The sequence below is a fragment of the Callionymus lyra genome, chromosome 17 (genome assembly GCF_982586985.1).
Source record: "Callionymus lyra chromosome 17, fCalLyr1.hap1.1, whole genome shotgun sequence".
Taxonomy (NCBI): domain Eukaryota; kingdom Metazoa; phylum Chordata; class Actinopteri; order Syngnathiformes; family Callionymidae; genus Callionymus; species Callionymus lyra.
In genome coordinates, this window is record NC_141834.1 from 10178184 (window position 1) to 10193455 (window position 15272).

Below are 15272 nucleotides of genomic sequence, written 5' to 3' on the forward strand. Positions count from 1 at the left end.
ACGAAAATGCGTAAAATGTCGTTTTTTGAAGGCTTGAAAAAAGATATAATTCAACCATTTTTTCACTCAAACTTTTAAAAATGGTCAAAAATCGACGTGTACGAAAATGGAAAAAAATGTCGGAATACTTAAGTATGATATCAGACGCACCATGTGAGCGCAAAAAATTGTTGCCTAAATACTTAAAATGTGTTTTTTTGAAGGCTTGAAAAAAGGTCTATTTCGACCGATTTTTTTCACTCAAACTTTAAAAAATGGGCAAAAATCGACGTGTCCGAAAATGGAAAAAAAGGTCAGAATACTTAAGTATGATATCAGACGCACCATGTGAGCGCATAAAATTGTTGCCTAAATGCTTAAAATGTGTTTTTTTGAAGGCTCGAAAAAAGGTCTATTTCGACCGATTTTTTTCACTCAAACTTTAAAAAATGGTCAAAAATCGACGTGTCCGAAAATGGAAAAAAAGGTCGGAATACTTAAGTATGATATCAGACGCACCATGTGAGCGCAAAAGATTGTTACGAAAATGCGTAAAATGTCGTTTTTTGAAGGCTTGAAAAAAGATATAATTCAACCATTTTTTTCACTCAAACTTTAAAAAATTGTCAAAAATCGACGTGTCCGAAAATGGAAAAAAAGGTCGGAATACTTAAGTATGATATCAGACGCACCATGTGAGCGCAAAAGATTGTTACGAAAATGCGTAAAATGTCGTTTTTTGAAGGCTTGAAAAAAGATATAATTCAACCATTTTTTTCACTCAAACTTTAAAAAATGGTCAAAAATCGACGTGTCCGAAAATGGAAAAAAAGGTCGGAATACTTAAGTATGATATCAGACGCACCATGTGAGCACATAAAATTGTTGCCTAAATGCTTAAAATGTGTTTTTTTGAAGGCTCGAAAAAAGGTCTATTTCGACCGATTTTTTTCCCTCAAACTTTAAAAAATGGTCAAAAATCGACGTGTCCGAAAATGGAAAAAAAGGTCGGAATACTTAAGTATGATATCAGACGCACCATGTGAGCGCATAAAATTGTTGCCTAAATGCTTAAAATGTGTTTTTTTGAAGGCTCGAAAAAAGGTCTATTTCGACCGATTTTTTTCACTCAAACTTTAAAAAATGGTCAAAAATCGACGTGTCCGAAAATGGAAAAAAAGGTCGGAATACTTAAGTATGATATTAGACGCACCATGTGAGCGCAAAAGATTGTTACGAAAATGCGTAAAATGTCGTTTTTTGAAGGCTTGAAAAAAGATATAATTCAACCATTTTTTTCACTCAAACTTTAAAAAATGGTCAAAAATCGACGTGTCCGAAAATGGAAAAAAAGGTCGGAATACTTAAGTATGATATCAGACGCACCATGTGAGCGCAAAAAATTGTTGCCTAAATACTTAAAATGTGTTTTTTTGAAGGCTTGAAAAAAGGTCTATTTCGACCGATTTTTTTCACTCAAACTTTAAAAAATGGTCAAAAATCGACGTGTCCGAAAATGGAAAAAAAGGTCAGAATACTTAAGTATGATATCAGACGCACCATGTGAGCGCATAAAATTGTTGCCTAAATGCTTAAAATGTGTTTTTTTGAAGGCTCGAAAAAAGGTCTATTTCGACCGATTTTTTTCCCTCAAACTTTAAAAAATGGACAAAAGTCGACGTGTCCGAAAATGGAAAAAAATGTCGTAATACTTAAGTATGATATCAGACGCACCATGTGAGCACAAAAGATTGTTACGAAAATGCGTAAAATGTCGTTTTTTGAAGGCTTGAAAAAAGATATAATTCAACCATTTTTTTCACTCAAACTTTAAAAAATGGTCAAAAATCGACGTGTACGAAAATGGAAAAAAAGGTCGGAATACTTAAGTATGATATCAGACGCACCATGTGAGCGCATAAAATTGTTGCCTAAATGCTTAAAATGTGTTTTTTTGAAGGCTCGAAAAAAGGTCTATTTCGACCGATTTTTTTCACTCAAACTTTAAAAAATGGGCAAAAATCGACGTGTCCGAAAATGGAAAAAAAGGTCGGAATACTTAAGTATGATATCAGACGCACCATGTGAGCGCAAAAGATTGTTATGAAAATGCGTAAAATGTCGTTTTTTGAAGGCTTGAAAAAAGATATAATTCAACCATTTTTTTCACTCAAACTTTAAAAAATGGTCAAAAATCGACGTGTACGAAAATGGAAAAAAAGGTCGGAATACTTAAGTATGATATCAGACGCACCATGTGAGCGCATAAAATTGTTGCCTAAATGCTTAAAATGTGTTTTTTTTAGGCTCAAAAAAAGGTCTATTTCGACCGATTTTTTTCACTCAAACTTTAAAAAATGGTCAAAAATCGACGTGTCCGAAAATGGAAAAAAAGGTCGGAATACTTAAGTATGATATCAGACGCACCATGTGAGCGCATGAAATTGTTGCCTAAATGCTTAAAATGTGTTTTTTGAAGGCTCGAAAAAAGGTCTATTTCGACAGATTTTTTTCACTCAAACTTTAAAAAATGGGCAAAAATCGACGTGTCCCAAAATGGAAAAAAAGGTCGGAATACTTAAGTATGATATCAGTCGCATCATGTGAGCGCAAAAGATTGTTACGAAAATGCGTAAAATGTCGTTTTTTGAAGGCTTGAAAAAAGATATAATTCAACCATTTTTTTCACTCAAACTTTAAAAAATGGTCAAAAATCGACGTGTACGAAAATGGGAAAAAAGGTCGGAATACTTAAGTATGATATCAGACGCACCATGTGAGCGCATAAAATTGTTGCCTAAATGCTTAAAATGTGTTTTTTTTAGGCTCGAAAAAAGGTCTATTTCGACCGATTTTTTTCACTCAAACTTTAAAAAATGGTCAAAAATCGACGTGTCCGAAAATGGAAAAAAAAGGTCGGAATACTTAAGTATGATATCAGACGCACCATGTGAGCGCATAAAATTGTTGCCTAAATGCTTAAAATGTGTTTTTTGAAGGCTCGAAAAAAGGTCTATTTCGACCGATTTTTTTCACTCAAACTTTAAAAAATGGGCAAAAATCGACGTGTCCGAAAATGGAAAAAAAGGTCGGAATACTTAAGTATGATATCAGACGCATCAGGTGAGCGCAAAAGATTGTTACGAAAATGCGTAAAATGTCGTTTTTTGAAGGCTTGAAAAAAGATATAATTCAACCATTTTTTTCACTCAAACTTTAAAAAATGGTCAAAAATCGACGTGTACGAAAATGGAAAAAAAGGTCGGAATACTTAAGTATGATATCAGACGCACCATGTGAGCGCATAAAATTGTTGCCTAAATGCTTAAAATGTGTTTTTTTGAAGGCTCGAAAAAAGGTCTATTTCGACCGATTTTTTTCACTCAAACTTTAAAAAATGGTCAAAAATCGACGTGTCCGAAAATGGAAAAAAAGGTCGGAATACTTAAGTATGATATTAGACGCACCATGTGAGCGCAAAAGATTGTTACGAAAATGCGTAAAATGTCGTTTTTTGAAGGCTTGAAAAAAGATATAATTCAACCATTTTTTTCACTCAAACTTTAAAAAATGGTCAAAAATCGACGTGTACGAAAATGGAAAAAAAGGTCGGAATACTTAAGTATGATATCAGACGCACCATGTGAGCGCATAAAATTGTTGCCTAAATGCTTAAAATGTGTTTTTTTGAAGGCTCGAAAAAAGGTCTATTTCGACCGATTTTTTTCACTCAAACTTTAAAAAATGGTCAAAAATCAACGTGTCCGAAAATGGAAAAAAAGGTCGGAATACTTAAGTATGATATCAGACGCACCATGTGAGCGCAAAAGATTGTTACGAAAATGCGTAAAATGTCGTTTTTTGAAGGCTTGAAAAAAGATATAATTCAACCATTTTTTTCACTCAAACTTTAAAAAATGGTCAAAAATCGACGTGTCCGAAAATGGAAAAAAAGGTCGGAATACTTAAGTATGATATCAGACGCACCATGTGAGCACATAAAATTGTTGCCTAAATGCTTAAAATGTGTTTTTTTGAAGGCTCGAAAAAAGGTCTATTTCGACCGATTTTTTTCCCTCAAACTTTAAAAAATGGTCAAAAATCGACGTGTCCGAAAATGGAAAAAAAGGTCGGAATACTTAAGTATGATATTAGACGCACCATGTGAGCACAAAAGATTGTTACGAAAATGCGTAAAATGTCGTTTTTTGAAGGCTTGAAAAAAGATATAATTCAACCATTTTTTTCACTCAAACTTTAAAAAATGGTCAAAAATCGACGTGTACGAAAATGGAAAAAAAGGTCGGAATACTTAAGTATGATATCAGACGCACCATGTGAGCGCATAAAATTGTTGCCTAAATGCTTAAAATGTGTTTTTTTGAAGGCTCGAAAAAAGGTCTATTTCGACCGATTTTTTTCACTCAAACTTTAAAAAATGGTCAAAAATCGACGTGTCCGAAAATGGAAAAAAAGGTCGGAATACTTAAGTATGATATCAGACGCACCATGTGAGCGCAAAAGATTGTTATGAAAATGCGTAAAATGTCGTTTTTTGAAGGCTTGAAAAAAGATATAATTCAACCATTTTTTTCACTCAAACTTTAAAAAATGGTCAAAAATCGACGTGTACGAAAATGGAAAAAAAGGTCGGAATACTTAAGTATGATATCAGACGCACCATGTGAGCGCATAAAATTGTTGCCTAAATGCTTAAAATGTGTTTTTTTTAGGCTCGAAAAAAGGTCTATTTCGACAGATTTTTTTCACTCAAACTTTAAAAAATGGTCAAAAATCGACGTGTCCGAAAATGGAAAAAAAGGTCGGAATACTTAAGTATGATATCAGACGCACCATGTGAGCGCATGAAATTGTTGCCTAAATGCTTAATATGTGTTTTTTGAAGGCTCGAAAAAAGGTCTATTTCGACCGATTTTTTTCACTCAAACTTTAAAAAATGGGCAAAAATCGACGTGTCCGAAAATGGAAAAAAAGGTCGGAATACTTAAGTATGATATCAGACGCACCATGTGAGCGCAAAAGATTGTTACGAAAATGCGTAAAATGTCGTTTTTTGAAGGCTTGAAAAAAGATATAATTCAACCATTTTTTTCACTCAAACTTTAAAAAATGGTCAAAAATCGACGTGTACGAAAATGGAAAAAAAGGTCGGAATACTTAAGTATGATATCAGACGCACCATGTGAGCGCATAAAATTGTTGCCTAAATGCTTAAAATGTGTTTTTTTGAAGGCTCGAAAAAAGGTCTATTTCGACCGATTTTTTTCACTCAAACTTTAAAAAATGGTCAAAAATCGACGTGTCCGAAAATGGAAAAAAAGGTCGGAATACTTAAGTATGATATTAGACGCACCATGTGAGCGCAAAAGATTGTTACGAAAATGCGTAAAATGTCGTTTTTTGAAGGCTTGAAAAAAGATATAATTCAACCATTTTTTTCACTCAAACTTTAAAAAATGGTCAAAAATCGACGTGTACGAAAATGGAAAAAAAGGTCGGAATACTTAAGTATGATATCAGACGCACCATGTGAGCGCATAAAATTGTTGCCTAAATGCTTAAAATGTGTTTTTTTGAAGGCTCGAAAAAAGGTCTATTTCGACCGATTTTTTCACTCAAACTTTAAAAAATGGTCAAAAATCGACGTGTCCGAAAATGGAAAAAAAGGTCGGAATACTTAAGTATGATATTAGACGCACCATGTGAGCGCAAAAGATTGTTACGAAAATGCGTAAAATGTCGTTTTTTGAAGGCTTGAAAAAAGATATAATTCAACCATTTTTTTCACTCAAACTTTAAAAAATGGGCAAAAATCGACGTGTCCGAAAATGGAAAAAAAGGTCGGAATACTTAAGTATGATATCAGACGCACCATGTGAGCGCAAAAGATTGTTACGAAAATGCGTAAAATGTCGTTTTTTGAAGGCTTGAAAAAAGATATAATTCAACCATTTTTTTCACTCAAACTTTAAAAAATGGTCAAAAATCGACGTGTACGAAAATGGAAAAAAAGGTCGGAATACTTAAGTATGATATCAGACGCACCATGTGAGCGCATAAAATTGTTGCCTAAATGCTTAAAATGTGTTTTTTTTAGGCTCGAAAAAAGGTCTATTTCGACCGATTTTTTTCACTCAAACTTTAAAAAATGGTCAAAAATCGACGTGTCCGAAAATGGAAAAAAAGGTCGGAATACTTAAGTATGATATTAGACGCACCATGTGAGCGCAAAAGATTGTTACGAAAATGCGTAAAATGTCGTTTTTTGAAGGCTTGAAAAAAGATATAATTCAACCATTTTTTTCACTCAAACTTTAAAAAATGGTCAAAAATCGACGTGTCCGAAAATGGAAAAAAAGGTCGGAATACTTAAGTATGATATCAGACGCACCATGTGAGCACATAAAATTGTTGCCTAAATGCTTAAAATGTGTTTTTTTGAAGGCTCGAAAAAAGGTCTATTTCGACCGATTTTTTTCCCTCAAACTTTAAAAAATGGTCAAAAATCGACGTGTCCGAAAATGGAAAAAAAGGTCGGAATACTTAAGTATGATATCAGACGCACCATGTGAGCGCATAAAATTGTTGCCTAAATGCTTAAAATGTGTTTTTTTGAAGGCTCGAAAAAAGGTCTATTTCGACCGATTTTTTTCACTCAAACTTTAAAAAATGGTCAAAAATCGACGTGTCCGAAAATGGAAAAAAAGGTCGGAATACTTAAGTATGATATTAGACGCACCATGTGAGCGCAAAAGATTGTTACGAAAATGCGTAAAATGTCGTTTTTTGAAGGCTTGAAAAAAGGTCTATTTCGACCGATTTTTTTCCCTCAAACTTTAAAAAATGGGCAAAAATCGACGTGTCCGAAAATGGAAAAAAAGGTCGGAATACTTAAGTATGATATCAGACGCATCATGTGAGCGCAAAAGATTGTTACGAAAATGCGTAAAATGTCGTTTTTTGAAGGCTTGAAAAAAGATATAATTCAACCATTTTTTTCACTCAAACTTTAAAAAATGGTCAAAAATCGACGTGTACGAAAATGGAAAAAAAGGTCGGAATACTTAAGTATGATATCAGACGCACCATGTGAGCGCATAAAATTGTTGCCTAAATGCTTAAAATGTGTTTTTTTTAGGCTCGAAAAAAGGTCTATTTCGACCGATTTTTTTCACTCAAACTTTAAAAAATGGGCAAAAATCGACGTGTCCGAAAATGGAAAAAAAGGTCGGAATACTTAAGTATGATATCAGACGCATCATGTGAGCGCAAAAGATTGTTACGAAAATGCGTAAAATGTCGTTTTTTGAAGGCTTGAAAAAAGATATAATTCAACCATTTTTTTCACTCAAACTTTAAAAAATGGTCAAAAATCGACGTGTACGAAAATGGAAAAAAAGGTCGGAATACTTAAGTATGATATCAGACGCACCATGTGAGCGCATAAAATTGTTGCCTAAATGCTTAAAATGTGTTTTTTTGAAGGCTCGAAAAAAGGTCTATTTCAACCGATTTTTTTCACTCAAACTTTAAAAAATGGTCAAAAATCGACGTGTCCGAAAATGGAAAAAAAGGTCGGAATACTTAAGTATGATATTAGACGTACCATGTGAGCGCAAAAGATTGTTACGAAAATGCGTAAAATGTCGTTTTTTGAAGGCTTGAAAAAAGATATAATTCAACCATTTTTTTCACTCAAACTTTAAAAAATGGTCAAAAATCGACGTGTCCGAAAATGGAAAAAAAGGTTGGAATACTTAAGTATGATATCAGACGCACCATGTGAGCGCAAAAGATTGTTACGAAAATGCGTAAAATGTCGTTTTTTGAAGGCTTGAAAAAAGATATAATTCAACCATTTTTTTCACTCAAACTTTAAAAAATGGTCAAAAATCGACGTGTCCGAAAATGGAAAAAAAGGTCGGAATACTTAAGTATGATATCAGACGCACCATGTGAGCGCAAAAGATTGTTACGAAAATGCGTAAAATGTCGTTTTTTGAAGGCTTGAAAAAAGATATAATTCAACCATTTTTTTCACTCAAACTTTAAAAAATGGTCAAAAATCGACGTGTCCGAAAATGGAAAAAAAGGTCGGAATACTTAAGTATGATATCAGACGCACCATGTGAGCACATAAAATTGTTGCCTAAATGCTTAAAATGTGTTTTTTTGAAGGCTCGAAAAAAGGTCTATTTCGACCGATTTTTTTCCCTCAAACTTTAAAAAATGGTCAAAAATCGACGTGTCCGAAAATGGAAAAAAAGGTCGGAATACTTAAGTATGATATCAGACGCACCATGTGAGCGCATAAAATTGTTGCCTAAATGCTTAAAATGTCGTTTTTTTGAAGGCAAGAAAAAAGGTATATTTCGACCGATTTTTTTCACTCAAACTTTAAAAAATGGTCAAAAATCGACGTGTCCGAAAATGGAAAAAAAGGTCGGAATACTTAAGTATGATATTAGACGCACCATGTGAGCGCAAAAGATTGTTACGAAAATGCGTAAAATGTCGTTTTTTGAAGGCTTGAAAAAAGATATAATTCAACCATTTTTTTCACTCAAACTTTAAAAAATGGTCAAAAATCGACGTGTCCGAAAATGGAAAAAAAGGTCGGAATACTTAAGTATGATATCAGACGCACCATGTGAGCGCAAAAGATTGTTACGAAAATGCGTAAAATGTCGTTTTTTGAAGGCTTGAAAAAAGATATAATTCAACCATTTTTTTCACTCAAACTTTAAAAAATGGTCAAAAATCGACGTGTACGAAAATGGAAAAAAAGGTCGGAATACTTAAGTATGATATCAGACGCACCATGTGAGCGCATAAAATTGTTGCCTAAATGCTTAAAATGTGTTTTTTTTAGGCTCGAAAAAAGGTCTATTTCGACCGATTTTTTTCACTCAAACTTTAAAAAATGGTCAAAAATCGACGTGTCCGAAAATGGAAAAAAAGGTCGGAATACTTAAGTATGATATTAGACGCACCATGTGAGCGCAAACGATTGTTACGAAAATGCGTAAAATGTCGTTTTTTGAAGGCTTGAAAAAAGATATAATTCAACCATTTTTTTCACTCAAACTTTAAAAAATGGTCAAAAATCGACGTGTCCGAAAATGGAAAAAAAGGTCGGAATACTTAAGTATGATATCAGACGCACCATGTGAGCACATAAAATTGTTGCCTAAATGCTTAAAATGTGTTTTTTTGAAGGCTCGAAAAAAGGTCTATTTCGACCGATTTTTTTCCCTCAAACTTTAAAAAATGGTCAAAAATCGACGTGTCCGAAAATGGAAAAAAAGGTCGGAATACTTAAGTATGATATCAGACGCACCATGTGAGCGCATAAAATTGTTGCCTAAATGCTTAAAATGTGTTTTTTTGAAGGCTCGAAAAAAGGTCTATTTCGACCGATTTTTTTCACTCAAACTTTAAAAAATGGTCAAAAATCGACGTGTCCGAAAATGGAAAAAAAGGTCGGAATACTTAAGTATGATATTAGACGCACCATGTGAGCGCAAAAGATTGTTACGAAAATGCGTAAAATGTCGTTTTTTGAAGGCTTGAAAAAAGATATAATTCAACCATTTTTTTCACTCAAACTTTAAAAAATGGTCAAAAATCGACGTGTCCGAAAATGGAAAAAAATGTCGTAATACTTAAGTATGATATCAGACGCACCATGTGAGCGCAAAAAATTGTTGCCTAAATACTTAAAATGTGTTTTTTTGAAGGCTTGAAAAAAGGTCTATTTCGACCGATTTTTTTCACTCAAACTTTAAAAAATGGTCAAAAATCGACGTGTCCGCAAATGGAAAAAAAGGTCGGAATACTTAAGTATGATATCAGACGCACCATGTGAGCGCATAAAATTGTTGCCTAAATGCTTAAAATGTGTTTTTTTGAAGGCTCGAAAAAAGGTCTATTTCGACCGATTTTTTTCACTCAAACTTAAAAAAATGGGCAAAAATCGACGTGTCCGAAAATGGAAAAAAAGGTCGGAATACTTAAGTATGATATCAGACGCACCATGTGAGCGCAAAAGATTGTTACGAAAATGCGTAAAATGTCGTTTTTTGAAGGCTTGAAAAAAGGTCTATTTCGACCGATTTTTTTCCCTCAAACTTTAAAAAATGGGCAAAAATCGACGTGTCCGAAAATGGAAAAAAAGGTCGGAATACTTAAGTATGATATCAGACGCACCATGTGAGCGCAAAAGATTGTTACGAAAATGCGTAAAATGTCGTTTTTTGAAGGCTTGAAAAAAGATATAATTCAACCATTTTTTTCACTCAAACTTTTAAAAATGGTCAAAAATCGACGTGTACGAAAATGGAAAAAAAGGTCGGAATACTTAAGTATGATATCAGACGCACCATGTGAGCGCAAAAAATTGTTGCCTAAATACTTAAAATGTGTTTTTTTGAAGGCTTGAAAAAAGGTCTATTTCGACCGATTTTTTTCACTCAAACTTTAAAAAATGGTCAAAAATCGACGTGTCCGAAAATGGAAAAAAAGGTCGGAATACTTAAGTATGATATCAGACGCACCATGTGAGCGCAAAAAATTGTTGCCTAAATGCTTAAAATGTGTTTTTTTGAAGGCTCGAAAAAAGGTCTATTTCGACCGATTTTTTTCACTCAAACTAAAAAAAATGGGCAAAAATCGACGTGTCCGAAAATGGAAAAAAAGGTCGGAATACTTAAGTATGATATCAGACGCACCATGTGAGCACAAAAAATTGTTGCCTAAATACTTAAAATGTGTTTTTTTGAAGGCTTGAAAAAAGGTCTATTTCGACCGATTTTTTTCCCTCAAACTTTAAAAAATGGGCAAAAATCGACGTGTCCGAAAATGGAAAAAAAGGTCGGAATACTTAAGTATGATATCAGACGCACCATGTGAGCGCAAAAGATTGTTACGAAAATGCGTAAAATGTCGTTTTTTGAAGGCTTGAAAAAAGATATAATTCAACCATTTTTTTCACTCAAACTTTTAAAAATGGTCAAAAATCGACGTGTACGAAAATGGAAAAAAAGGTCGGAATACTTAAGTATGATATCAGACGCACCATGTGAGCGCATAAAATTGTTGCCTAAATGATTAAAATGTGTTTTTTTGAAGGCTCGAAAAAAGGTCTATTTCGACCGATTTTTTTCCCTCAAACTTTAAAAAATGGACAAAAGTCGACGTGTCCGAAAATGGAAAAAAATGTCGTAATACTTAAGTATGATATCAGACGCACCATGTGAGCGCATAAAATTGTTGCCTAAGTGCTTAAAATGTGTTTTTTGAAGGCTTGAAAAAAGGTCTATTTCGACCGATTTTTTTCACTCAAACTTTAAAAAATGGTCAAAAATCGACGTGTCCGAAAATGGAAAAAAAGGTCGGAATACTTAAGTATGATATCAGACGCACCATGTGAGCGCATAAAATTGTTGCCTAAATGCTTAAAATGTGTTTTTTTGAAGGCTCGAAAAAAGGTCTATTTCGACCGATTTTTTTCACTCAAACTTAAAAAAATGGGCAAAAATCGACGTGTCCGAAAATGGAAAAAAAGGTCGGAATACTTAAGTATGATATCAGACGCACCATGTGAGCGCAAAAGATTGTTACGAAAATGCGTAAAATGTCGTTTTTTGAAGGCTTGAAAAAAGATATAATTCAACCATTTTTTCACTCAAACTTTTAAAAATGGTCAAAAATCGACGTGTACGAAAATGGAAAAAAAGGTCGGAATACTTAAGTATGATATCAGACGCACCATGTGAGCGCAAAAAATTGTTGCCTAAATACTTAAAATGTGTTTTTTTGAAGGCTTGAAAAAAGGTCTATTTCGACCGATTTTTTTCACTCAAACTTTAAAAAATGGTCAAAAATCGACGTGTCCGAAAATGGAAAAAAAGGTCAGAATACTTAAGTATGATATCAGACGCACCATGTGAGCGCATAAAATTTTTGCCTAAATGCTTAAAATGTGTTTTTTTGAAGGCTCGAAAAAAGGTCTATTTCGACCGATTTTTTTCACTCAAACTTAAAAAAATGGGCAAAAATCGACGTGTCCGAAAATGGAAAAAAAGGTCGGAATACTTAAGTATGATATCAGACGCACCATGTGAGCGCAAAAAATTGTTGCCTAAGTGCTTAAAATGTGTTTTTTTGAAGGATCGAAAAAAGGTCTATTTCGACCGATTTTTTTCACTCAAACTTAAAAAAATGGGCAAAAATCGACGTGTCCGAAAATGGAAAAAAAGGTCGGAATACTTAAGTATGATATCAGACGCACCATGTGAGCGCAAAAAAATGTTGCCTAAATACTTAAAATGTGTTTTTTTGAAGGCTTGAAAAAAGGTCTATTTCGACCGATTTTTTTCACTCAAACTTTAAAAAATGGTCAAAAATCGACGTGTCCGAAAATGGAAAAAAAGGTCGGAATACTTAAGTATGATATCAGACGCACCATGTGAGCGCATAAAATTGTTGCCTAAATGCTTAAAATGTGTTTTTTTGAAGGCTCGAAAAAAGGTCTATTTCGACCGATTTTTTTCCCTCAAACTTTAAAAAATGGACAAAAGTCGACTGTCCGAAAATGGAAAAAAATGTCGTAATACTTAAGTATGATATCAGACGCACCATGTGAGCGCATGAAATTGTTGCCTAAATGCTTAAAATGTGTTTTTTGAAGGCTCGAAAAAAGGTCTATTTCGACCGATTTTTTTCACTCAAACTTTAAAAAATGGGCAAAAATCGACGTGTCCGAAAATGGAAAAAAAGGTCGGAATACTTAAGTATGATATCAGACGCATCATGTGAGCGCAAAAGATTGTTACGAAAATGCGTAAAATGTCGTTTTTTGAAGGCTTGAAAAAAGATATAATTCAACCATTTTTTTCACTCAAACTTTAAAAAATGGTCAAAAATCGACGTGTACGAAAATGGAAAAAAAGGTCGGAATACTTAAGTATGATATCAGACGCACCATGTGAGCGCATACAATTGTTGCCTAAATGCTTAAAATGTGTTTTTTTGAAGGCTCGAAAAAAGGTCTATTTCGACCGATTTTTTTCACTCAAACTTTAAAAAATGGTCAAAAATCGACGTGTCCGAAAATGGAAAAAAAGGTCGGAATACTTAAGTATGATATCAGACGCACCATGTGAGCGCAAAAGATTGTTACGAAAATGCGTAAAATGTCGTTTTTTGAAGGCTTGAAAAAAGATATAATTCAACCATTTTTTTCACTCAAACTTTAAAAAATGGTCAAAAATCGACGTGTCCGAAAATGGAAAAAAAGGTCGGAATACTTAAGTATGATATCAGACGCACCATGTGAGCACATAAAATTGTTGCCTAAATGCTTAAAATGTGTTATTTTGAAGGCTCGAAAAAAGGTCTATTTCGACCGATTTTTTTCCCTCAAGCTTTAAAAAATGGTCAAAAATCGACGTGTCCGAAAATGGAAAAAAAGGTCGGAATACTTAAGTATGATATCAGACGCACCATGTGAGCGCATAAAATTGTTGCCTAAATGCTTAAAATGTGTTTTTTTGAAGGCTCGAAAAAAGGTCTATTTCGACCGATTTGAATCACTCAAACTTTAAAAAATGGCCAAAAATCGACATGTCCGAAAATGAAAAAAAGGTCGGAATACTTAAGTTTGATATCAGACGCACCATGTGAGCACAAAAAGTTGTTGCCTAAATGCTTAAAATGTTGTTTTTGAAGGCTCGAAAAAAGGAATAATTCGACATAAAATTTTGATTTGAAAAAAATTAAACTAAAAATAGATAACATATGTATATTATTTCAAAATGAATTAAAGGAAGCATTATTTAGAAAGAATACAAAAAATAAGGATGAAATTAAAAAGTTATAAATTAAACAGGAGTAAAAGACTTAATTGACAGAAAAAATGAATTGAAGTTTAGTACAAACCTATTATTTAAAAAAAGTATTGTTTAAACTATGTTTTCATTCAACAGTGTCTTTACATTGATCCTGTAACTTTATCTAAGCCAGTTTTTATCTAGTTCCTTGTCGTCGCAGCGAAGAGTGAAACAGTCATTCGTCAATATGTTGAAGGTGCTGCAACATTTGTGTTGTCGCTGCTGGAGCCCGACCCGGAGAAGAGGCCGAGCGTGAAAGCAGTGATGGAGCAGAAATGGATCAACGAGGGCTACACGAAGAGACCCCTGAACACCATCTCACGGAAAAACAGGTGAAGACAAAGCAACTCCTCGTCGTCGTCATCGTGTTTTTGACTCCCTCGCCCTCGTCTCTCAGGCTCTGTCCGGAGGAGATCGACTCGTCTGTGCTCGCCTACATGACGGAAACCATGAGCTACTCTCTCCCCGAAGTCATTCAGACACTGACCGGCAACAGACCGTCCGCCATCATGGCCGCCTATCACTTACTCCTCGCCAAACTCAAGCGCAGCCAAAAATTTGTCAAGAACACTAAAGTAAGTAAGTTAAGTAAGTAATGGTTATTTCTGGAGCTCCTTTCTAGACCAGGGTCACAAAGCAATTTAACATTTAACAATCAAAAACAATACACAGTTAAAATATACACTTTAAAAGATCAAGACACGTAAGAAAAAACACAGGAGTTCCAGAAAATCAGGGAAAAGCCTGCACGAATACAAATGTCTTAAGATGTTTCTTGAAGGAGTCAGTAGATCATCAAACACAGAGAGAGGAAGATCGTTCCAAAGATTAGGAGCAACAGCCTGGAAGGATTTCTCTCCTCTGGTCCTGAACCGTGTTCAGGAACCATCAGTAGATCCTGATCCACAGACCTCAGAGCCCGAGCTGGGGTGTAAGGCTAGATCAGATCACTGATGTAAGGAGGAGCCTGACCATGAATAGATCTGAAAGTAAGAACCAGAATTTTAAAATTGATCCTGAAAGAAACTGGCAGCCAGTGAAGAGTTTTAAGGATCGGAGAAATGTGAGTTCTTCTACTAGAGCAGGTCAGAATTCTTTCTGCAGAGTTTTGTATTTGTAACTGCAGGCGAGACAGCTAAAGTACGTTTTTAACACACGCACCCAAAAATATTTGTAACTGTTGTGTATTACTACGTCTGTGGAAGAACTTGTGAACTTATTATATACTATCGCATAAGTAAGAGACAAACCAATCAGATAATGGCTGGTAGAGGATGTGTTCGCAACATCTTTTCCACTCTGCCAAAAATATATTTTTTAACTTCTCTAAACATTTCTTTTTTTACTTCTCGAGTTGCATATTACTCCATATGTGTTTTT

The 15272-nt window shown here is 34.1% G+C and overlaps 1 protein-coding gene across 1 annotated transcript in view; it reads left to right on the forward strand.

Moving 5' to 3' along the window:
• The window catches only part of LOC148062362 (uncharacterized), an 85555-nt gene that overhangs the window by 67001 nt on the left and 3282 nt on the right, over nt 1–15272 (forward strand). The window contains exons 7-8 of the mRNA XM_087812913.1: nt 14089–14224; nt 14290–14467. Of these exons, the coding sequence (XP_087669039.1) occupies nt 14089–14224; nt 14290–14467 (314 nt within the window). The remainder of the gene's footprint in view (nt 1–14088; nt 14225–14289; nt 14468–15272) is intronic.